Source organism: Sturnus vulgaris, chromosome 1 (assembly GCF_052056855.1).
Source record: "Sturnus vulgaris isolate bStuVul1 chromosome 1, bStuVul1.hap1, whole genome shotgun sequence".
NCBI lineage: Eukaryota > Metazoa > Chordata > Aves > Passeriformes > Sturnidae > Sturnus > Sturnus vulgaris.
The window spans coordinates 6,085,488-6,108,758 of NC_142243.1; the positions used below are offsets into that span (position 1 = coordinate 6,085,488).

Genomic DNA, 23,271 nt, shown 5'->3' on the forward strand with positions numbered 1-23,271 from the left:
GTTTGCAGTGAAATTAAGTCTGCACAATGCAGATGACCTCCCAAATTAGTCTCTTGGTAGCCATTTCATATAATTTAAATGCTGTTTCCTACTAGATCTGGAAACCTGCCAAGTCAGAACTACCAAAGCTGCTCAGCAGGAGAGGAGAGCAGGGTCTGTGCTGGGCCTGACCCACTGACACAGTGCTATGGGTCAGAACAGGAGGCTTTGGTGCCACCAGGGCAGTGCTGAGTCAGGGCTTGTAGCTCTTTGTAATCCCTGCTTTTCCTTAAGTCCATGCTTTTGTGTCTGGTCCCTTCTTCCCCTGGTAGGGGAACTAAACTTTGGCACTTTGGTTTCTGGTGAGAGGCAGGACAGCTCCACACACACCCAACTCCAACCCCAGCATTGAGGGAAAGGTAAGAAATGTTTCCAAAAGTGTATGTGGAGGTTTTTCCCCCTATTCCATCCATTCTTCACTGCTCTGCTTCTGCAGCCAGGTCACACCCCCCCATCTATGAGACAAAAATAAGAACTAGACGGCCAGTTGTCTGGAGATGCCACATGTTTATTAATCCATTCTAAAAAAGGATTACAGCATTTTTATCTTGCTGTAGTACAGAATAAATAAAGCCATAAAAAATAAAAACATGTGCTTAGATAGTTTTGTACTGGTTCTACAAAGAGCTATATCTGCAAATAGAAAAATATAAGAACCCTTGTTAATTCATGGCTCAGTGGTTATCAGAGAAGGATGAACCTGGAAAAAGACTGGGAAAACTCTTGAGTTTGACTGCTTATCCAATGCTACTGGCAACCTAGCACAGCTTTGGGAGAAGGAAAGACAACACAAGGTCAGCAAATAGCTGACCTTGGTACCAAAGGGCTGAGGTGTAGTTTATATTTTGTGGTTTATGTTTTGTTAAAAAAAGATTAATTTCTGTCCTATTACTCCCAGCTTCCTAGAGAGATGTCCAGTCTGTTTTAAACTCCTGCTGCAGAGCCAAACCCTCCTGCATTGGTCTTGTCAGCCAACGACTGACTCGAAGGTCAGCTGTGAAGATGGAATTCAAGGACACCTTTCACTGCCATACTGGGCTGAACAGGGGCCATGGGAGTGGGCAACAGGAACGGGAAAACATCTCATTAGACACTGGGCAGCCAGAGGTGAAACACCTCTGTGCCCCAGGGACTGATGCCAGCAGTGGTAAGGAAAGTTCCTAACTGCACACACACAGTGGTACGTCACCTGAACCACACTGCCTCCCCTCCCAACCCCAGAGCTGCTCAGCTGAGTCATCACAGCCACAGGATCTGACCTGAGTCCATCTGGCAGCCACAGAGAATCCTGGCTCCTCACACAGAGGTTCAGGCAAAGCCATTTCCCATCTCTTTCCAAGTTCTGGTTTACATGGACACAGTGGTGCAGAAAATAAAAGGTTCAGCTTTGGTCCCTTACATAAAACCTGCTCTGGACAGTCACATCAGTTCAACAGCCTCGTGTTCCCCATTCTCCTGCTGTACCATGCAGCCAACTTTATTGTTGAAGAGACGAGACAGACTCCCCTTCTGGGAGCTCCTGCCCTGCACAGATCTCTCCTTCTTCAAGCGCCGCTTGTTTCTCTTGCATATCCCGCGGATGTCCCAAATGCGCAGCGTGCCATCGTGGGAAGCTGTGTAGAGCAGCTCGTTGTGGATCTGGAACAACAGGGTCACACTTAATACCGAGCCATAGGGCTCAGAATCAGCACAATCAAACTGTCAGAAATCAGAGCAAACACAGCTTGATCCCAACACTTAAGGCCTGAGCTCCTTGCAAGAGCCAGTGTAAATTATCACAAAAGCTGCTGAAGTGGGATGAGACATTACCAAGTCAGGACTCATTTCCCAGCCACTTCACAGACATAAACAGCAAGAGTTATTAATAACCCAGACCCTCTAGAAAAGCAGTGGAGAGCTAAACCCAGTCAGAACAGGCTGTGGCTGGGAATTTCTGCACTGTTTTCAGACTGCTGGTTTTGATGTGGAGCTTTAGGAGGCACCAAAATCATCATCAGTGGGCAGTGGGAGGTTCAGGAATGCTTCCTTTCTCACTTCCTTTCTTCCTTTGCACTAATTATAGGTACAATTCCTCCTTCAAACTCCATTGTTCTTCAAAACCTGCAGTAATTTAACCTGGATTCACTGCTGTGGTTTCATTTCCTTTATGAACCTTTTGCTGCTCTAGGTAATGTTTCCAATCGTCCTTGTCCTGCCCTGGAAGCCAGACATCAGTCTTGGTGATCTTCCTGTTCCTGTATCAGTCTGTCCACCCTGTGGGTACCCTGTGGGGGCCCTGTGCTGTGACAGTGAGCATCTCCCTGCCTTACATGAAGTACCACACAAGCACCACACCCCTCATCCAGACTCTTTATTATACTTTTATTTTACTGTTATTGTACTTAAGATCATCTTAAGGTTGCCACTTCTCAGTCCTCTCTTTTCATGGGTTTTTCTGCTCCTGTACAGTTGGAAATTAAGTTACAAAGAAGAATATAAAGCCAAGGTTTGATCTTGTCAACACTCAGGGCTGCCCAGGGTGATTCTATCAGGTACTCCCTAAACACATCCAGGTGCCTGCCTGCTACACAGCAACTGCCCAGGACCAGGAGTTTGCAGTTTAAGATCATTCAGCCACTTACTAATTCAGATCAATATACAAGAGGAAACTGTATTTATAACTTCATGTGCTTGGGATCAACTCCAAAAGGAATTTTATCTGCTCTCTTTTTCTTTGGACTGTCAGCCTGCCAGAATTACCAACGTCTCACATTGTGAATGAAAATCTTCATCCTGCACACAGCTTATTTACACTGAGATCCCAGTGCAGGCAGATGCAGATCCTTAGAGTGGCTGCCCCATCTGTGGAAGTGTTCAAGGCCAGGTTGGAAGGGGCATTGAGTAACCTGGTCGAGTGGAAGGTGTCACTTCCCATGGCAGGAGGGTTTGGAATGAGGTCCCTTCCTATGCAAACCCCTCTATGATTCCATGGTCTGTGTGTGGCCACCAAGGATTACTAATTCCTCCTGTTTTAACTATTAAATGCCAGTCTCACTAGAGCCTAGACAATATGCAAACAACATTAACTTTCAGTTTTAAACCAGTGGCAGAAATTCCTCCATTTGCCTGGCAGGATGTGGGTCAGATATCACTACTGAGCTGCTTCAGATGGTTCAGGGATGCCATGCCCCAGGTGGTTTGGGGGACGATGCTATAATTATTCTGCCTGCATAAGGCAGAAACCTCTTTTCCCCTTAGAGCACTGCAAACACTTATCATTAGTGTCCTGTAATGGAAAGGGTCTCATGAGGCTGGAGTCCATTCTGTGCCCCACACAGCATCAGTTCATCTGTCTCAGTTCTCGTGGCTGCTCATCCAACCTGACCTGAAAAAACCCTGATCCCAGACACGAGGCTGTCCCCGGGGACTCCTTCCATGGTTTCACTTATCCTTATTATTATTAACAAGCTTTTCTAAAATTATATACAGAATATTCAAGTCTTATGCTAGAACAACATCCAATCCAAGACACACAGAACAGTCAGCCACACCAGTTCCCACAAAACAAATGAGGAAGCAATGCAAAGGAAGAAACCCCACTAGGAAACTCCTTCCTGACCTGAATACAGTTGATGATGAACTTGTGTCCTCGGAAGATCTTCTGCAGGACTCCACTCCTGGAATTGAAAGCTCTTGCACAGGCATCACCACTTCCTGTGAACACTGACACACAACCACACGGCACAGCCAGATGTGAGCAGCCACATGAGGACAGTTCATACACGTTCAAAAATGTACCTAAAACCAGCTCCCAGGGGGGCATGACATATCATTTTGATTCTCTCCTCACACAAACCAGATCATTTTCATTTTGCTGACCCCAGCATGCTTGTTTTGTGTTTTTTGAAACATTGATTTAAACCTGCGGTTCCTACACACACCAGCATTTCACTCTACACATGTTTCAAGTATCTATTTCTGCTCTTCTCTTCCACAGCTACTTCCCTGCCTAAACATGCCTCAATAATTCTAAGCAGGCAATTTATCTCAAGTCTGGTTTTAAGGATTTCTACTCAATCTTTCATTTGTTTTACCAGAGTTATTTACAGCTTTCCATTTAGTACTCCAGTGTTTCCATCACTTCTGCTGCTGCAAGAGGGGCAGGGCTGGGGTAACTAAATTGAGCATGACCAGGAATTTTGGCTATTCATCAGGTTTCCTTGGAGTACCTTCTTTACATGTTCAAAGAACAATTTCCCAACACTTCAGGATCTTCACATCAGATCTCCAGACTGCTGCATCCAGAAACTGTAAGGCAGTGTTAATATTTAGATTTTGTACTTAGCAATACGCCCAAAAAGGAGCCCATTCGTGTGCTTTAAAAGTTACAAAATCTCTTGATAAACCCTTTCCTTCAGTTAATCCAAACTCATCAAATTTATCTAGAGATAAATATTTCAGAACTGCAAAAAGCAATATATTCACTGCTCCCTGCATTTCATGTCTTTGTAAAAGCCACTAGCATGGGAAGATTTTTACAAAACTGGAGTGCCTGAAGCCAATAGATTCGTTCTCTTTTGGGAGAAGTCAGGAACTGAATCTCGAAAGAGAGGTGAAAAACTTATCATGGTTGTAAATTCAGGACTACAATAACAGATGAGAGAACAGACTATGTACTGCCATGAGCTTTTTAAATTCAAATGAAACAGCAGGGAACTGGGCACCTCCTGGGTGCATCTCCAAGAAACATCTGGATGTGGAAAATCAATGTCACTTTATATGGGCCACTATAATTCAATTTCCAGCAGAGTCCTGAAAAAGCATCATGTCCTACTCTGCAAATGAGTAACAACAAAGTAAAGCAGGGAACAGGTACTGATTTCTTCCCAGTGAATGGAAATCACTAAATTCTGTTACAGATATGCAGAGAGTAGGAACCAATTAAGAGCTGTTTTCACCATACAGCTGCCAGTTTACTTCATCTGTTGCTATCAGAACTTTGCTTTTGACAGACATCCTTTATGTCTTTTGAAATGTCACTCTGGATTTAGGAAGTCTCTCTCCACCTCTGAATTTCAAAGAAGAGCTGTTGATCTAACCCAGATTTAGCATTTAAATACATACTTATATATACCACCTGTGAAATAAACAGCAACAACAAAATAAAATTAATTTTCATTTTTTACTTAATTTTCATAGACCCTTGGGAGAGCAGTTTTGAAATGTTCCCCTGGAGCTTTTGCAACATGAAAAAAATATAAACCACATTAAATTTCAAATGGCTGTGCACATACTTTAAGAGAAAAATAATCAACATATCATTAAATAAACTAGTTTGAGAACCAGCTGTAATATTCCCCATGCTATTAATTACACAAGCAGAGTGAGGAAAGCCACAGGAAACATATTCTGATGATTTAATACGTAGTTTTCACATCTTTCTGGACTCCCTGTATACTATAAAGTGATTTTGGAAACAGACATGTATTTTTCCTCTCTTTCTTCTACTCTGTTTTCTTATTTAGACCACAAACTCTTTGGGGCAATGAGCCTTTGGGCACTGATCAGAGAGAAAGCAGCAGAATTAAGATCTTCTAACAGAAAATTACTTCTTTGCTGAGATGTTTTTTCATGTTCTTGCACTGGTAGAAATATGACATAACAAACATAATTTAAATAATATTCTCCACATTTTTGAGAGACTGATCTGTTTTGAGTTCTGATCTGTCCCAGGTGAACAGATGATAGAATTTTAAGCTACACTAGTTCCAACACTAGTATCCAGTTAACGTGTCTTTATAATTCTAATTCTAACAAAATTATTACATACTGTGGAAATAAGTGATGAATGCACCACAATAATGCAAGCAATCATAGTATACAAACTAATTCTTAAGAGTATATTTCCTCTTTCATTAATTAAAGTGCATATAATGCATTCAAACCAGTTCCTAATATTTTTCCACAACTTTTTTTCCTACCCTTCAAGTGGAACAATTCGATACTCCCTGTTTGACACTTTTAGTATTTTTGCATTTGATTTAAAACAAGATCTTAAATAACTCTGTGAACTCTTCTATCACACTGTCAGGATATTCTTCACAGGTCTGACTAAATGCAGCAATATTGTCTGCATTTTAATTAAAAAAAAAGAGTGTTGTGGAAAAATAATGTATGTGTATGGCAGGGCCAGGGTGGTAGAATGAGGGGGAAGAGAGAGAAAGCTGCAGAGCTGATGGGGGTGGCATCAGATAATGAAACTTTTGTTTTGAGACAAAACTTTATTTTCTTTACCATTTGGTCAAGTCTCTACAGGCTGCATGAAGAGTAGGATCAACACTGAAAAAATGCAGCTCTGGAGGTCTCATTAATGAAGGAGAAAATCTCTGTCTCCCACCCAGACACCAATGTTCTTAACAGCATCAGTTTAGCACAGATAGCTCGCCTATGTCTAGTCTTGACAAAATCAATGTTTTGGTTTGTGTCTTTATAATTAAAAGGGGGAAAACACACACACAAAATCATCAGTACTTTGTCTACCAGTAATCATCCCAGATTACAATTTCTGGTTCATTTCCCTTGCTCTCCCTGCCTGCATCTTAGAGCAATAATAACTCGAAGGTGCAGTGTAGGTTCAGACCTTTTCCCTTCCATTTCAGCCTTCCAGCCAATTGTGGAAGCTGAAATCAGCAGAAATTATAAACTTCAGGTAGAGGAGAATGGGGTAATTCTGCCATGTAGGTGAGGAGAACTGAAATAACCACAAATTATAAAGAAATATTTTACTGGAGAAAAGCAGTGATGTGGGACTCATGCTGAAAGGAAGACCAAAACAAGGTTTCCTGACTAAAATTCTACCTTTGGGCCTGGTTACATGCTAAGTTTCCAAACATAATTAAGAAATCAGTTCAGTTACTGGGTTATAAATGTAGTCAGGCAAGCATGGTGCCAGACAACTGCTACTAAACTGTGCAGGTACAACTCTGCTAACATGCACCATCTTGCATCTGTCAGCCATTTATCACCATCACACTGAGGAGCTGCCAAAAGACAGAACAAGGCCCAGATAGCAACCACTATCTCATGTGGTGCGCTCACTTTAAAGCTGAAGTGCAGAAATCAAAATCATGAAAGTGCTGTGGATGTCAGGGTTAGCTTAAGACAGCCATGGCCATCTCCTTCAGGCCAGGAGAGGAGAGAAGGAGAGTTCTTTTTTGGGAAGCAAATGAAGGTACATCAAGTCAAACACCAGAGGCAGGATGACACAGAGAGAAGTTCACTGATAAAAAACAGAGGTGCTGTCTGGCAACCCAAACCCAGACATGCAGAAGGAAAGCCAGCACAGAGAGGGATTTAAAGAGGGAGGCTTGATGGTCAGAATATACTGTTATGTCAGCAATACATACTGATGCACAGAAACCACTGTAAACAGAAGGACTGAAAGTAGGAGAGCTGAGTCCTCAGCATTAGTAAGGCAAGCACTGCTTGGCTACTGGAGGAAAGTGATTTGGGGAACCAATCCATGAATGATGACAGGTAACAGGAAAAGAACTTGTGAAAAATGAGCCTAGGAGAGGGTCAGAGCCCAAACAGGAAGCCTAACAGAAAGTGACCATCTGAGGTGTGATTCTGGTTTAGGACAGGGCATTACACAGAGCCTGCAAGGCAGCAGAGAGAGGACAGGGCTGTGTGTCCAGCAGCAGCACTTCTGTCCTCAGCACTCAGCAGAAGCAGGTGACAGACACTAGACTAGTGAGGTTAAACCACAGCTACACAAACGACCTCCAGACAGCTCAGCATTTAAGCCACTTCCCTTGGTAACAGAAACAAAACTGCCCTTCATTTGTGAGAAGAGGTTGGTGGAAAATGGAGGGGAGGCCTAAGCTTCCCACATGGAGTGGTGCAGCAGTTTGGTATTGGACGTAAACATGCTGGAGTTGGAAAAAAAGTGACAACTTCACAAGCGTTCAAAATTATCCTCCATTAACAACCTTCAGTCAAAGACAAACATTGAAAAGGAGACTGGAGGGGGCTGGAGAACACAGGAAAGGCAACTTACAGATGCCAGCGTGGTATTTCAAAGTGCTGACGCTGTGTTTGTGAGCCTTGTAGGTCTGGATCCGCTCCCCAGTGTCTACAAACCAGCACTTCACTGTCCTGTCTGCACTCCCCGAGTACAGGTGACGATTCACCAGCTGAGGGGAGAGAAAAACGCATCAGCAATGGCCTCTCAGGCACCTTTGTGAAAGAACTGCACTGAAGGGACCCATCCCAAGCCACATTTTCCAACTCAGAGAGCAACAAGCTGTGCCTTAAAACAGAGGATGGTGAGCAAATCAGCCTTGAGTTCTTCACGGTCGCATCTCCCATTGACTTCGGGGTCTTAAAAAGAGCCCCCAGCTTTCAGAACATAAAAGCTTAGCCCATGTGCTTGTGATGGATTCCAGAGAGCTTAACAATGCTAACCCTACATCCATTATCAGTTATATTACTAAACCTCAAAAAAAACCCCCCAGCATTGTTGTTTCTGCAAAGCATATCTGACAAGAACTCTTACTAGATTAAGTTTTAATTACAAAAAAATTCAGAACAATTCTGAGTATCAAATTTTTTTTTTAAAAAAAGGTCAATTAAAATTAAAATCTTACACACCATAAACCAGGGTTTATGTTTAGTATGATCACTCTGCACAAGGCCAGTATTCAGAAACACTAATACTTCCTTGAAACTGTTCTGTATCTGCATTTCCACAAGTCTTTTTAGAGTCTTATTGAATGATTAAGTCGCTATCCTGACACAGGTCTTTAAACATCTTCAGGCAGATTGTTTTCTGCTGTGTGTTACCCTTGACTGCACCAGTCATCCTGCACATTGTGAGAACTCACTGGTGGGGAGGATGGAGTTTGTTCTACATAGACAGGACAGAGAATGACAAAAGGAAGGACTGCAGCTGGGGAACAGAGAGAAAATAACTGACCTGTGCAAGACTGGAAAACCAACCAGATCACAGTAAATAAACTATACAAAGACTATAAGCTCAGCAAGGAAAAAATTCCATAGTGCATAGAAAAATCTGGCATTCTCTGTCTGCGTAAAGGCATCAAAGTGAAGTTTCTCACAGACATTGTTATGTAGAGCCCAACTCCTTCTGAAAGCAGCCAGTCACTCCAACTCCCAGCTGTGGCTCTAGGTAAGATTTATGGACTTGCAGCAACCTCTGTATCAGAGGGATGGAGAGAGAGGAGGGAGAACCCTGACACCCCACCAGGAAGTGGAATTTACCCAAGGAGTAATGAATGGAACCTTGTCCACCAGACACACATATCAGAAGGTTTGAATGACCAGCAGTGCAAAAACCCCTGCTGCTTCTCTGGTATCTCCGGGAAACCAGCAAATGACAAATCAACTTGTGGCTTGCTCATAGAGCCCTTTTAAGGGCTGGTTTTCCTGATCACCTTAGATTTGGCCCCCACTCTTTGCACACTCTATATCTGTAAGTTTGGAATGTTCATGCTCTTCCATGTCTGCTCCCAATCCAAGCAGGAATGACCCCATTCCCAAAAGGCATCAGAAGTGAGCTTTGTACAAAACAATGTTGTGCTGTGTTACAACAGGAAACAAAAGGTATTTTAAGATAAGAAGCACTGCAGTGATGGGACTGTGATAATCCACACAAGAAATGTGGGCACGCAGACCAAGAGGCTCCCTGGCCACAGCTCCCAGCAGCTCAGCTAGAGCAGGACATGCCACACTTCCTCCCAGCAGAACCTGGCCCATGGGAGAGATTTCATAGCTGAACGCCAGGAGCTTGTAAAGCACAAACCACTGCAAAAAGCCAGCACTACTTTGAAATGTCACTTCCTATTATTTTTAAGCTGTTTTAGCAATAGCATTAATGCTACATCTCCACGAGAACACAGAATGAATGGCCAGCAGCACTAACAAAACCAAGAACCACAAGTTAGCCTGAGGAAGGACTTTTACATTTCAGTCTCTCCCTAAATAGGCACGAGGAGCATTGTCATGTGCACCTGCTAAATGGAAGAAGATGCTTTGAGTTGCAATCCTGCTGCGTGGTTTGTGGCCGAGTTGTTGCATTTCTCTTTTAGATGTCTTGCTAGCAGCATCAACCCGCCCACTGAGCAAGGAAAAACACTAAATTATAACCTCCTGCAGGTAAATGCCACTCTGCATTAATGGTACATTAGGTTATGCAGCTTCGTTCCTACATTTAAGTGGGTGTATCAATGAACAGGAGAGCTGCAGCTTGCCTAGATTTGTTAATTTGTTAGATACAAAAATGTTTTAAGTTATATAGACTTACTCAGGTATTTAGAGCATCAGGATTTTAAAAGCCTTAGAATCATAGAATGGTTTGCATTGGAAGGGACCTCAAAGATCATCTCCTTCAAAACCCCCCTGTCCTGGGCAGGGACACCTTCCACTATCCCAGGTTACTCCAAGCCCCATCCCACCTGGCCTTGGACACTTTCAGGGATGGGGCAGCCACAGCTTCTCTGGGCAATCTGTGCCAGTGCCTCAGCACCGCCACAGGAAATCATTTCTTCCTAACCTAAATCTACTCTCTTTTAGTTTAAAACCCATCACTCCACATCCTTGTCCCAAGTCCCTCTCCAGCTCTCTTGGAGCTCCTTTAGGCACTGGAAGGAGCTCTAAGGTCTTCCTGGAGCCTTCTCTCCTCCAGGCTGAACAAACCCAATTCTCTGTGCTCATCTCCATAGCAGAGGTGCTCCATCCCTCTTCATCATCTTCACAACCTCCTCTGGACATGCTCCAACAAACCCATGTCTTTCCTGTGCTGAAGACTCTAGAGCTGGATGCAGCACTGCAGATGGGGTCTCACAAGAGAAGAACAGAGAAGAAGAATCACCTCCCTTGAGGTGAACCCTGCCCACACCGGTTTTGCTGCAGTCCTGGACAGGGTTGGCTTTCCAGTGTTTGAGATCTGGTGAGGTGGTCAGCACACCAACCATCTCAATTAAATTCAAAGCTTCTGTGCTGCCACATGAAACACTTCCATGCACCTTCCTTCCCCTCAGCAATTTAAGCAGGTGAGCACAGTAGCACAGGATTCTCAGTCTTGCATGGGAAAGGAAATATTAACAGGTGATACAATCTATCACCTGCCACAGACTGAGCTTGCAGCACAGCCAACAGCAAAACCCAGGGCAGGCTCTGACTGTCACACAGCCCCTCATTCCCATGGCATCTTTATAATAAACAGCATGACATGAAGAAAGCCTTCAAGAGCTCTCATCTCAGGCTGAAGTTGCAAATCAGATCTGCCTTTAGCCATATGATAGGCATCATCTAAATTGGTTCACATCTCCACAGCTAAGGACAGCCCCCTTACAGTCACTGTGGTCTAGGGCACAATTCCTCTCATCCTGAGGCACATCTGAAACAGACCATGCCTTAAACCTCACTATTTCTCCCACCCAACAAGGACAACCTTCTCAGCTGTGGCCAGAACAATTTAGGTGGAACTCCTTCACTTGACTAAAGACAAGTCTAGCTTACAACTCCAGCCTAAACTGCAACACTTCAGATATCTGCATGTAAACTGTACTTAAAATAATAATCATTGTCATTTACTGTTTCCCCAGTGAAAGCACCTGACAAGCTGGCCCCACACTCTGTGGTTTCAAAATGTTTAGCAGCCACAGTTACATATTCCAATCTGTGTCTGCCCAGAGAAGACGTGACATTTCTAAAGCTGTATTTTCCTTGGCTGGCTTTTGAGCACTTGGTTCACTTGGGCCAGCTGCCCAAAAAAGCTCCTTACCACAGAAAACTATGGCCAGGAAAAGACACCTGCAGCAGAGTGGATGACACAGAACAGATTTGCAGCTCAGATACCAATGGGCTGAGTGGACATTTCAAAGCCATGTAGCTTCAAAAACATTAAAAAACTGACAACAGTTTGATGGCCAGTTCTAAAGCCTCAGCCAGACAGCAGAAAAAAAATCACTGCATTTTAATATATGCAATTCTGGATTGTTAATTTGTCTCATGGCTCTGAGAGATTTTGCTTTGAACCAGATGAAACATATGAATGAAGGAAATTTGTCTTAATCCTCGATCCAAAGTACTGGAGATATAACTATTCCTTGAAAAAGTTCAGTCAAACTGCTTGTGAGTTGCAGAGTAATAACAGTAGCAAAAAACAAGTTGTAAACGCTTTAGTAGTTACAGGTCTCATTAATAAGAAAAAACCTTGGTTGTAGCCCCACAAACACACAAGAATTTTAATAAAGAACAAATTATCACATCCAGGGTTGGTCTCTCAAGACAATCACAACCCTATTGCTTCACAAGCTTGGCTGAACTGCATAAATGCAGCAGTTTAAGACAATTTCTACCTGTAAAAATGCCAAAAAATATCTGCAAAAGAGCTCTTTAGCAGATATTTCAACCTTATAGGAATGGACTTTGCCCTCCCAATTAACCTTTGCTATGAGAAGCAATTTTTAGAGAGCCAATGAGAGGCAATTGATTCTCCAAAGAGAATTGGACACATCCTTTTGCTGAGGGTCACTGCACTCAGACTGGCCTCCCTGAACTTCAGGATGAGTTCACATGAGCAACCACATACCCCATACCAGTTTATTCTTCTCATGGGGGTCAGTGTTCCTACAAGCCGGAATTTGGGTCTTCTGCTCACAGCCACTTCTAAGTCAAAAATCACCAAGCTGGACCAATCTCAAATTACAACTATGCAAGCCTTGGGCCAGTTAAGAGTTTCAGGATCTCATTCAAACCACATCCATTTTAACAAGCTAACAAACTCCCTGTGGGCAATAAATTGTTGGTTTTTTCTTTTTTTTTTTTTTTCCTGAGAATCCATCTAGAATGAGCTCTCTGGGCTGGCTGTTAAGAGAATGTTTTTCAACTTTTATACTGCAGTTCAAAGTGATGGCCCCACGTTTCATTCTTACAGGTGTTGTACACCTTCACATTCTGCTCATACATGTCTTCATCTTCTGATGCAACAAATACAAACAAAAATTACAAAAAATACGTGCACTTAATTTAACTGGCATGGCAAGAAAAGATTTCTATCCCTGTGATCACAACAGTTAAGCACATAAACAGTGTTCAGGCAATGGCTTTGTTCAAAGCATTCTTTTCTTCTAGTCAGCTTTAAAAGGCAACTGAAGGGAATGGTCCAAACAAAGGAACTTTTGCAGGAAGACCAGAAGCAAGTCCTTGCCCACTCATGTTCATGGTCTTCAAAAGGGAGTTTTCTTGCAAGAATGTTTGCTGTAGGATCCAAGCTAAATTCCAAGCTGGATCATTTCTCTCTGCCAGCTTTTGGCAGCACGATTTTGATAAATACTCAGAGGCAGAACAATCAGTAAAGGACAAAGCAATCCTTGTGAACAGTTTGCAAAGCTACTTAGGAGAGACATTTAGAAAAACATACACAAGTAAATATTTAAATCAGGGTTATTCAGCCTATTGCAGGCAATCACATTAACGAAAATGCATATTTGATTATTAATTGCAAATATTGGTCTTTAGCCAGGCCTGAAATTTTAAGTGGAAGAATGAGCATGAGCTATGTTATTACACTCAGCCCACCCTGGCTTTTTCCCATCACTTCCTATAAAATCTCATTATTGGCTCTTATATGAAGAGGGAGCTCCCAAAACAGCTGCTCTACTTAGTCTGCCAAGCTATCAACACACTGCAGGAGGAGAGTGAAGAATTCTGGCTGCTCCACTGCGAGTTACCTTGCCTGACTGGGAAAGTCAAGTAATCAATGCTGCCAAAGCACCTAACATGGACACAATTCCCACAGCAGATAGAAAGTCTCCCAGCGAAACCTCTCTCAGCACAATTTAAATGGTGATAGGAGAAGTGGCATTATCACAAGCTGCAGCACTCCTTTGGCAGCAGAGCACATGCAGTGGGTTCAGCTGGTCACCCTCACCAGACTGAGCCCTGGACAGCAGGATGAGCCTGAGGAAAATGAACAGCTCAACCTCATCACTCCCCTGTCCAAAATCACCAAGGACAGGGGACAAGGGAAAGCCCAAAGCTCACCAACACTTTCTGTTCTGCCATGCTAGATGAGAGTTGCTTCCAGGCTCCTCTACATGCACTGCCTGGCAACAACACCTTAAAGAATCTCAGAGCAACTGAACGTTCAAACTCTGAACGTGTCTGTGGCATGACCCCTCTGCTTTCCACACACCAGCACTGCAGGAAGCAGGGTGGAAAACATGGGTGTGCTCTATGGCTATCTACCCAGACAACTCCTTCAAGAAGCTCCAGGAATTTCCATTCACTGCTACAGCAACACTATTGGTGTTTACTGGAAAGTAATGGGAGATGACTGGAACAGGCCAGACCTAATTAGCAGCAGTTCAGAATATCCTGGGGCATTCCCGTTAATAACAGCTTTTTAAAGTTGGGGAAAATATGGTCTCAATATCCAAATTTTTCCTGATCTGTGTCCAGGATGAGAAATCACACTGAGCATTTCTCGAACTTTTTGAAAGGTCATCCTCCCTTAGGGATCTTTATTTGAATAAATAAAATGAAAAGCAATCTTTATTTTTCTTTCCCTTTTTTTCTCCCCACACAAGCATTGTACCACCCAGAGAACAGGTAGCTGCCTTCAATTGCTGGTACCAACTTAGCTCCTCCAGGACAGCAGAGTGAAAATCTGATGCAATTAGCAGCTCACTGCTGCACTGTGAATTACTGTCAACAATTAAAACTTCTGGCTACTGTGAGCAACTCACAACTACCTCCCAGTCCTTTCTTACCCAGGGTTTGAAAAATAACATCCCAACTCACAGATTCCAACACTGTCACTAGGAAGCCTGAAGCAAAAAAGGCTTCTCGAGAACAAAACAAAAATAATAATAAAAAAAAACACCTCTATTCAGGAAATTTCCTTTTTGTTGAAACATCTTTGTATGGATTCTGGTGATTGACCCCTTTCTAAAAGAATGAAAATACCATGTGGGCTGTGCTGAGTGGCAGCCAAGTGGAACAGAAGGGATAGTGTTGAACCCAGAAAGGCAGAGGGAGGAATTAGGAAAGATCGACAGCCTAAAGCTATTCAACAGCAGTGACTGCTTAAGCTGGGATAAGTCTGAGATGCCTGGACACTAAATGCTCTCTGTGGGGGCTGTTTGTACCTCAGCTGGATCCTCCCAGCCCCAAACATTAACTAGTGATGAGAGAAGCGAGGGGCTACCAGTCACTCAAGAAGATTTGGCCAGGACTGTTGCCAACACAGCCTTGGCAGCAGCAGTAGTCCTGTGTACTCTGAATTGTTCAGGTTTTCCAAATAGATGTATTGGTTTTGCTTTTCTTCTCCCCTACAAGAAGTTCTGTTTGTTTAAAGCCATTGCTTAACTCTGTGCTCACAGGCATTGCTCATTCCTGAGCATTCAAAGGGCGTAATTGAATTTCCCAGGCTTCTGGGAGAGGGTCAAGCCAGCTTTGTGTAACAATTTTAGCAAGAACCCAATTAAATTAAAGCAAGCTCTGTTGTTGCCAATCTGTGCTTTGGAGAAGGGTTACAATTAAACAACAAAACATAGCGTGACACTAAGGACAGCAACAGATTTACTTCAGCATCCTCAGAGTACATTACCACAATATCATAAAAACAAGATTTAACACTGAGAATTTACCCAAGCAAGATAAACATTACTCCAGGGCAATATGATATTGTGTGGATTTTGTTTTGTTTTTTTTGTTTCTAAAAGTGAAGGAAAACAGAATTCCTCCAGTATTCCCAGGTTTTTAGTCTGCTAGTGTCAAGTGTGACTAACTTATTTAGAAACAAAGGCAACTTTATTATTGAACAGCTATTAAAGATACATCCTGTAGACTCTGTAAGGGAAAAATACGTATGGACAACAAAATAAACAGGGAGAGCAGGGAGAAAAACTACTGTCATTAACTTCAGTCAGACAGATCCACATATAAACATTTATGCTGACCTGAAACTGAGTGACAGACTATCATGTACTCTCTTTAAATACACTATCAGCATTTTCTGGTGAATAATGAGCATACAGGATAAGTGCTTGTGCTATAGTTCCCCTCTTGCTTCATCTGTCTGACCTCCTCCTCTCCCCTGCAACCTTAACAAAGCTGGCAGCATTCAACAAAAACCACTGCAAACAGAAAAACAGAGTATAGTTTTTCAGATCATGTTACATTTTTTCCCCTCTCTCCTCCATAATTTCCTGATTTCTCTCCCCCATGCTCTGCTTCTCTTTTCAATTTTCCTTGCCTCTTTTCTTGTCTTGGCCATCTGTTTCTCCCTTTCTTTTCTCACATCTTGTCTGTGTGGTCTTCAATGTAGGATTTCTTTCAGCTTTATGCTTTCAAATTATGTTTTGCCCACAGTTTTGTGTTGAGCTTTGGGTTGGGTTTTTTGAAGTTACCTGATTCACTCAGTGTTTTCTCCTCCCCTTTTAAAATTACCTGACCCTGTGTTACTTGCTCAGGTTATTTTCTTCAAAGTCTGGTGAGCCTGACTACACAATCCCACTCAGATTAACAGTGCTCTCAGCACACCTATTAATGAGTTCCATGACCTAGTGGAATTTAAATAGATATTGAGCTAGAAGTTAGATCACTAGAAGCTAAGAGGAGATTACTAAGGGTTATAGAGAAAGAGGGTATGTCTCAAGATCAGAGAACACTATTACTTTGTTATTACATTAGTATTTAAGCTCATCATTTATAACCTGTCTCAGAGGAGCTTCTTTATGAATGAAAAGGCAACTGAGACCCACGAGTTAAGACACAGACATCTAAAGGCTCTTGAGGAAGTCTCTGCCCTTACCTCTAGGCAAATAACTGATCCTTGGTGCTCTTTGAAGACTTTCAGCTGCTCTCCAGTGACAATATTCCAGGTCCTGATGGTGTAATCCGTGCTGCCAGAGAACAGCTCCCTGTTTGGTGCATCAAGTATAAGGCATAAAACGGCCCCAGTGTGTCCCAGCAGGGTCTGGTAGCAGCGCCCGCTGGACACCCACCAGACCTTCACAGTGCAGTCCGTGCTCCCTGTCACCAGCAGGTCCCTGCTCACTTTCTCCTCCTCCTCCTCTTCCTCCTCCTCTTCTTCCAGCACATCCCTGGAGGAATAGTGAGCTAGAGTCAGGACACAGTTCCGATGGCCCCGGAATTCCTGGATTTGTTTCTCCTTGTCCACGCTCCAGCAGCGGGCTGTCCTGTCATAGGAGCCACTGAAGAGATAGTCTTTAGCAACCAGGATTCTGCAAAAAATGAAGTTTGTGTATATGAACTGTATTGCTCTTTTTACATAACCATCTTTTGTCACAATTTCAGTGCCAAGTACCCCAAAGTATGAAACAGCAGCATGAACATAATAACATATTTGGCATTTTTAAAAATCAAACACTTCTCTGTTTCTACTTATAAAATTGAGATCACTCATTCAGGTACATTGATGCAGACGTTTTTACATTATAGCATTGTAAGTTTGTGTATTTTGTTTTGCTAAAATTCCTTCCAGCAAGGAATATGAACTTTCATAAATTATATATAATACCTAGAAGTTTGTTTTGTTGTTTGGTTTGCATTTGTTGGAGTTTTATTTTAATTAGCTAATTCTTGGTAATTATTCATTGATACAGCTTTATAAAAAATTATTTAAAAACAGAACTGTGATAAAAACTTGGAATCAAAACAACAACAAAGCAACAAAACAATATTCCAGGAATCTGAACTGTAACTGACAGTGTGCAAAATAACCATCTTTCCATCATCAAGTAAGGAGAGTGCAAAAAAAAAAAAATACACTAAATTTCACTTAGCTCAGGATTTCAAAAAAGGTAAAGCAAGAGCATCCCACTTATTACATAACTGGAGAGCAAACCAAAGATTACACTTCAGGAATTCAACTTCCTGGGCCTTCAAAATAATGAGTTGTAGCTGCACAAACAGTAACAGAAAAAACTCTACAGTTCATATTTCAAAACCAGAGATAGGAAACATCCATAACCTGCCTTCTTTGTCAGCTGAGCTTGGCCCTCTGGAACCTTTCAAACAGGCAACAAAGTCAAATGAATGGGGAACACATTTCCCATTTGCTGATTCAAGCAAAAATCAGGCCTGTGCCAAAACACAGAACCAGCCTTCCTAACTATTTACAGAATCTCACTACACATCATATGTGTTTTGAGTTTAGAAAGGAACTAAAAAGCCCACACACCCACCAGAAAAGAAATGTTAAAAAAATATCAATCTTTGACTGCTCTCTTTGCCATTAATTAAATCCAGTCCAACTATTAATAGGCACTTTAAATGGAAAGGCCAATCAGCCACACACAGTTTATTATTAAACTTCATCTGCCCAAACAGGAATAATAATTACAGAAAAATCCCTGACTTTATCCCTCTTGCTGACACAAAAGCTCGACAGGATGTTTTTAAACCTATTTATCAGAAGCATCTGTTATCAATTGGATAATTTCTTCTGGAATTTCATTCCTAGCCCTGGATTCCATTCCCCTGCTGTGTGCCTTTCATTTCTCTGCTATCTTTGTCAGCAGTGTTGCTAGAAAAACTAATCATTGCAGCACAGAACACGAACTCAGGGGTTTACACAGCCCCTTTTATGAGTGCAGTAAAGGGGAAGTGCAGTGAAATGATAAAGTGCGTGATACCAGATGACAGGAACACGAGGGGAGAGCCCCACCTGTTGACAATTGATGTGTGGCCTCGGTAAATGGCCAAGCACTGCCCGGTCACCACGTCCCACTTGCGAATGGTGTGGTCAGCGCTGCACGTGAAGGCAGCCTCGTTCTCCAAGTGGCAAAAGGTGATGTAGCTTTCATGTCCTAGGAACAACAAAAGAAATCAGTCACTGTGCATGCAGGAAGCACAGACGAGCCCACCTCTTCACGTTAATCAAAAGAAAAATGCAAACAAATGTGCCTAAACGCCGGTTTTAAATGCACCACCATGCTCTTTATGTTTAAAGATTTGTGTAAAACACAACTGTTCCAAGTCACAGCAGAAAACTTCACTGTTATCAGGATTAAGTGAAAGAGTAAAACAGTACAGTTCCACCAATCAGGTAAATCAAACGGTATTGTAAAAATGTAATGAGATAGATTAACATCAATATAATAAAACTCAGACCAATGAAATTTGAAACCAGTAAAAAGCTAGCTTATTTTTTCAACTACAATAAGCTTTTGCTTCCTTCTTCTGAAAGCAGGGAGAAAAAGACTGCATTTCAACCCAGCCCATTAATTGTCAGGACACAAATAGTCATAAATCAAAGCATGAAACTCTGAAAAAATGACCTGAGACTTACCAACAAGTTTGATTTCATTGTCCAGGCAGAATGAAAAGCAAACAAAAAAACATACCAAGTAAATAGTCAGCCAATACTTTCCCCCCATGACTAAACGCCACAATTTTCTAAGTATCAGTATACCTTTAAGAAAATAAAGGGAGGGAGGGAGGATTAGAGCACAATTGTTTACACAATATTCAGAGTACATGAGGATTCTACAGTTACAATAAAAACAGAGACAACCCCTGCTCTAAAAATGTTACACTGACAAACAAGGCAATACCAAAAAAGAGGAATCAATATTACCACCTCAAGCGTTTCTTGGTGCTTAGCAAGATGTGTCATTTTTCTATTGTAACATAAAATGCACCACATGTAAAAATCACCTTAGGATTCAAGTCCCAGCTTCATCCAAGATCTCTTGTGTGAAATTGTTGTCATTTATCTAATCATTGGACTGCTATTACCTTGCAATCTTCTGTTTTAACATTTAGACTGTAAGCTTTCAGGAGCAGAACTGTTTCTACTTAAGTCACTATTACAAAGAGTGACAGTTATGGCTGAAGTTGGTATGCCCTACCGTGACTTAAATACTACTCTTTGAAGAAAAAAAAGGGAAAAAAAATGAAAGAAGAACAATTTTGATAAAAGAGAGACAGATGGAAAAACATATGAAAAAAACAGAATGTTATAAAATAAAAAGATAGTAAAAAAACTGAGGGAAAGCAGACTGCCCAGTAAAACACTCTTTCACTGACTGCAAAAAACAGATTTCACTACAATTCCTGAAGTTCAAAAGCCTTGCTGTAGTTCAAAAGCAAACCAGAATCTATGTTACAAACATATGGCTTGTTTCCTCTAAAACAAATTTGTCAGATGCCAAAATTTAAACAGATAACCAGGGCTATAAGCAAAACTACACTCATTCTCCCATATTTCTGAAATTTTTTGCAAAGCAGCCTGAATGGATCAGGTTTCAGTCACTGGGATTTTTCTCACAGCATCATGTAATCCAGCTCTGAGATCAAAACAGCATCTTGGTTACTGCACCAGTCTTCCAGGCAGATTTTAACCATCAGTAATGCTCGACCCACACACAAGGTGCCAAAACCCCATGTGGCAGACAAGGTCTGGTGCTGGTCTGGCCAAAAGCAGCCACCACACAAGACTGCTGGTTGTGCTGTGGTGGAGCTTAAAACTGCATTAGAGATACAGATTTATCAGTAATTATAGCTTGTAAAATTAAAATTGACACGACAACTGCGTGTGTGCATAAGTATAAAATACACACAATTATTTGATTCGACTGGCAGTTCACAAACCACCCAACCCAACCTTCTTCAGAGTTTACCCCAAACACTGGCAGTACTGGCAGATTCCATAATAATGAATGCTATCCAATACATTTCTCTTTCTAGTTAAAAGTTAATTAGTGGTTTAAAGGGATTTTTAAGCCTAAAGCAAATGCAGCAAGTTTTCCAGAAGCTAGAACCATGGCAGGATGTGGGGTAAAAAGACAATACTCCATAGTGAAGAACAAGCAAGCAAACAACAAGGAAAGCACAGCAATGTGACGACTTCTTTGGAAGGAAAAAAAAAAAACATTAGAAATTCCAAATTTAACAGCTTTACTTTTTTTCTGTATAAAAAGAGCATGATTGGGAATGCAAACACTTTTAGCCCATATCTAGACTCGTTTCATGACTTCACTGTCTACAGCGAAAAAAAAGGTTTTTTTCTTTTCAATTACTGACATGCCAGTCTAAGGACAATAATTTTTTTTAAGACGCAAAATTAATTTAAATTGAAAAAGCCCAGTAATTAACATTTCTGTGCATCAAATGAGGAGGGAAAACAAAAGTAACCTATTTAGCAAGGTTCCCTTCCAGACTTCTGGGTCAAGAGGTTCTAAATAAAGACCACCTGGAAAAGAGATGATTAAAAGGACCAAAAAAGAGAAAAAAATAGGAAAAAAAAAAAAAAAGGCTTTTTTCACAGTGTAAAACAGGGCTTCCAGAAAGTAACATTAAGTTAACAACTTTGCACACCCTGAGATAAAAGGATCCGTGCATTCAGCAGAGCTGGTAACCCGTTTTGGGCTGAAACAGCTCCTGCTTAACGCTGCTGTAATACACATCCAAACAAAACAAGGATGATTTTGTCTGCCCGGCAGGGACTGAAAGAGACCAGAGCACGCTGTGTGGCCTGTGCCGTGCTCAGCCCCCGGGGCCAGGCGAGGAGCAGCTGCCGTACCTTGGAAGTGCCCGTGGCACTGGCTGTCGGCCGTGCTCCAGAGCCGCGCCGTGCCGTCCTCGCTGCCCGTCAGCAGCCGCTGCCCGTCGGGGCTCAGGCTCAGCCAGTTGATGCCGCCCTGGTGATCCGTGCAGACCTTCACGGCCGAGCCGCTGTTCCCCATCCCGGAGCAGATCACGGGCGCTTTGCAGCTTCCACACCGCGCTCCGCACCTCCGGCTGTGCTCCACAGAGCGATCTCTGCCATTACCTCAACCCCGAATCATCAGCAGGGCAGTCCAGGCTCCTGCACAGGGACACAAAGGGGGAACGGGAGAGCGCGTTCAATCATCTCATCTCCCCGTGGCTGCATCCCTTCCCCAGCCAGGGTGAGCTGAAACCACTGAGCGCCCGTTTCCCGCAGGATCCGAAGCCTCACGGTGGTAGATGGGGGCACACGCTGCCCGCTGTGCCCTCTCCACGGGCATCGGGGCACATCCAGCCCTTTCCTTGGGGAAACTGAGCCCGGGCGGTGGTACCGCTACCTGCTGCCCTCGCCGAGCCTGCTGCTTTTTAAGCAATCTTAGGGCTGACTTTAGACACGCTGAGGAGACAACGCCTCCGAGAGGGGAGCCCGGGCTCAGGCGGCCCCCACCGCCCCGGGCTGCCGCCATCCCTCCCGCACGGCCCCTCAGCATCTCGGCACTCACCGTCCCGGGCACGGCTCCGGCGGACCGATCCCCTCCGGGCAGGGGGAGCCTCCTCCTGCCGGCTCACCGGAGCCACCGCCGGCCCGAGCGCGGGGTCCCCCCGGCCGCTGCCGCCTCCGCCCTGCGGGGAGGCGGGAAGGGCTCCCGCCGAGCCCCCTCAGCCCACCCCGGGGCGGGCCCTCACCCCCCGCCCCGGCCCTGCCTCCATTACCTCCTGCTCCACGTTCGAGCTTCTTCCCCCGCCTCGCCACAGCCTCCTCGTCCGCACAGCTCCCCCAGCTCTTCGCCTCGTCCTCCGCTCCAGACAGAGGTGCCCGGCAGCGCTGCCCCTCCGGGACGGCCTCCGGGGCAGCGGCCTCCCCTCCTCCCCGGGGCTGCAGCCGCCCCTGCCGCAGCTCGCTCTCCCCGCGGGGCGGGAGGGTCTCTCCTGGCCGGGGTCTCGTTCAGAACCGCACCGCAGCCGGAGCAGCCCGACAGCAGCCCCGCAACCTCGGCGGAGCGCCCGGGCTCGTCCCGGGGGAGGCAGCGCTCCCTGCGGCGCCTTCGTCTCTCAGGACGCCCGGGGGCACCGGCATTTCCTCCCCGGCCCTCCCGGGGGGACGCAGAGGCTTGTGCTGGGAGCTGGGTTGAGGGAAGCCATCGCCTTTTGTTCCTCTTCTCGCCCCTCTCCCCGGGCGAGCTCCTGCCACGTTTCGCCTCAGCAGCCCCCCCACAGGAGCCCCAAACCCGCAGTATCGCTTTGCCCCGACACGAAGCTTTTGGGGCTCTTTGTTACCAGTGCAGCCCCTTGCCCATCCACCCCCTGCGCACCCTGGGCTCTGACAACACGGGCTGAAGGGTTCTGTCCCACCGTGCTGTAATTAAATGTAGGAAGGATAAATCCCCTGGGCAAAGTAATGTGGAGAGGCCGACAGCTCCCAGCAAGGTCCGGTGTGGATTCCCCCCACCATAAGAAAAGGGAGCTGCTGCTAATTTGCAGTTAAAA

The 23,271-nt window shown here is 43.8% G+C and overlaps 1 protein-coding gene across 4 annotated transcripts; it reads right to left on the minus strand.

The window, feature by feature from the left end:
- Positions 1 to 526: 526 nt before the first annotated feature.
- Positions 527 to 22,375, minus strand: WDR86 (WD repeat domain 86). 4 transcript variants are annotated; one of them, XM_088157799.1, is made up of 7 exons: positions 22,287 to 22,375; positions 21,599 to 21,883; positions 18,740 to 18,881; positions 16,862 to 17,294; positions 8,078 to 8,213; positions 3,638 to 3,741; positions 527 to 1,677 (listed from the first exon to the last, which is right to left on the minus strand). In XM_088157799.1, exons 2-7 carry the CDS (start codon positions 21,759 to 21,761, stop codon positions 1,459 to 1,461), a joined length of 1,197 nt encoding a protein of 398 aa, XP_088013925.1. In that variant the 5' UTR covers positions 21,762 to 21,883; positions 22,287 to 22,375; the 3' UTR covers positions 527 to 1,458. The 4 variants fall into 4 exon arrangements, with proteins under 4 accessions (XP_088013925.1, XP_088013962.1, XP_088013935.1 ...); XM_088157836.1 differs by lacking the exon at positions 22,287 to 22,375 and having other exon boundaries at positions 16,862 to 16,970; positions 17,055 to 17,294; positions 21,599 to 21,878; XM_088157809.1 differs by lacking the exons at positions 21,599 to 21,883; positions 22,287 to 22,375 and adding an exon at positions 19,364 to 19,640 and having other exon boundaries at positions 16,862 to 16,970; positions 17,055 to 17,294.
- Between the last annotated feature and the right edge of the window lie 896 nt (positions 22,376 to 23,271).

Excerpts from the sequence above, each read along its gene's own strand:
- WDR86 (XM_088157796.1), bottom strand. The coding sequence starts at position 19,553 with ATGTACTCTGAATATTGTGTAAACAATTGTGCTCTAATCCTCCCTCCC. Across the intron at positions 18,882-19,363 it reads CAATGAAATCAAACTTGTTG|GACATGAAAGCTACATCACC; the intron begins GTAAGTCTCAGG and ends TGTTGTTCCTAG. Across the intron at positions 1,678-3,637 it reads TCATCATCAACTGTATTCAG|ATCCACAACGAGCTGCTCTA; the intron begins GTCAGGAAGGAG and ends CTGTTGTTCCAG.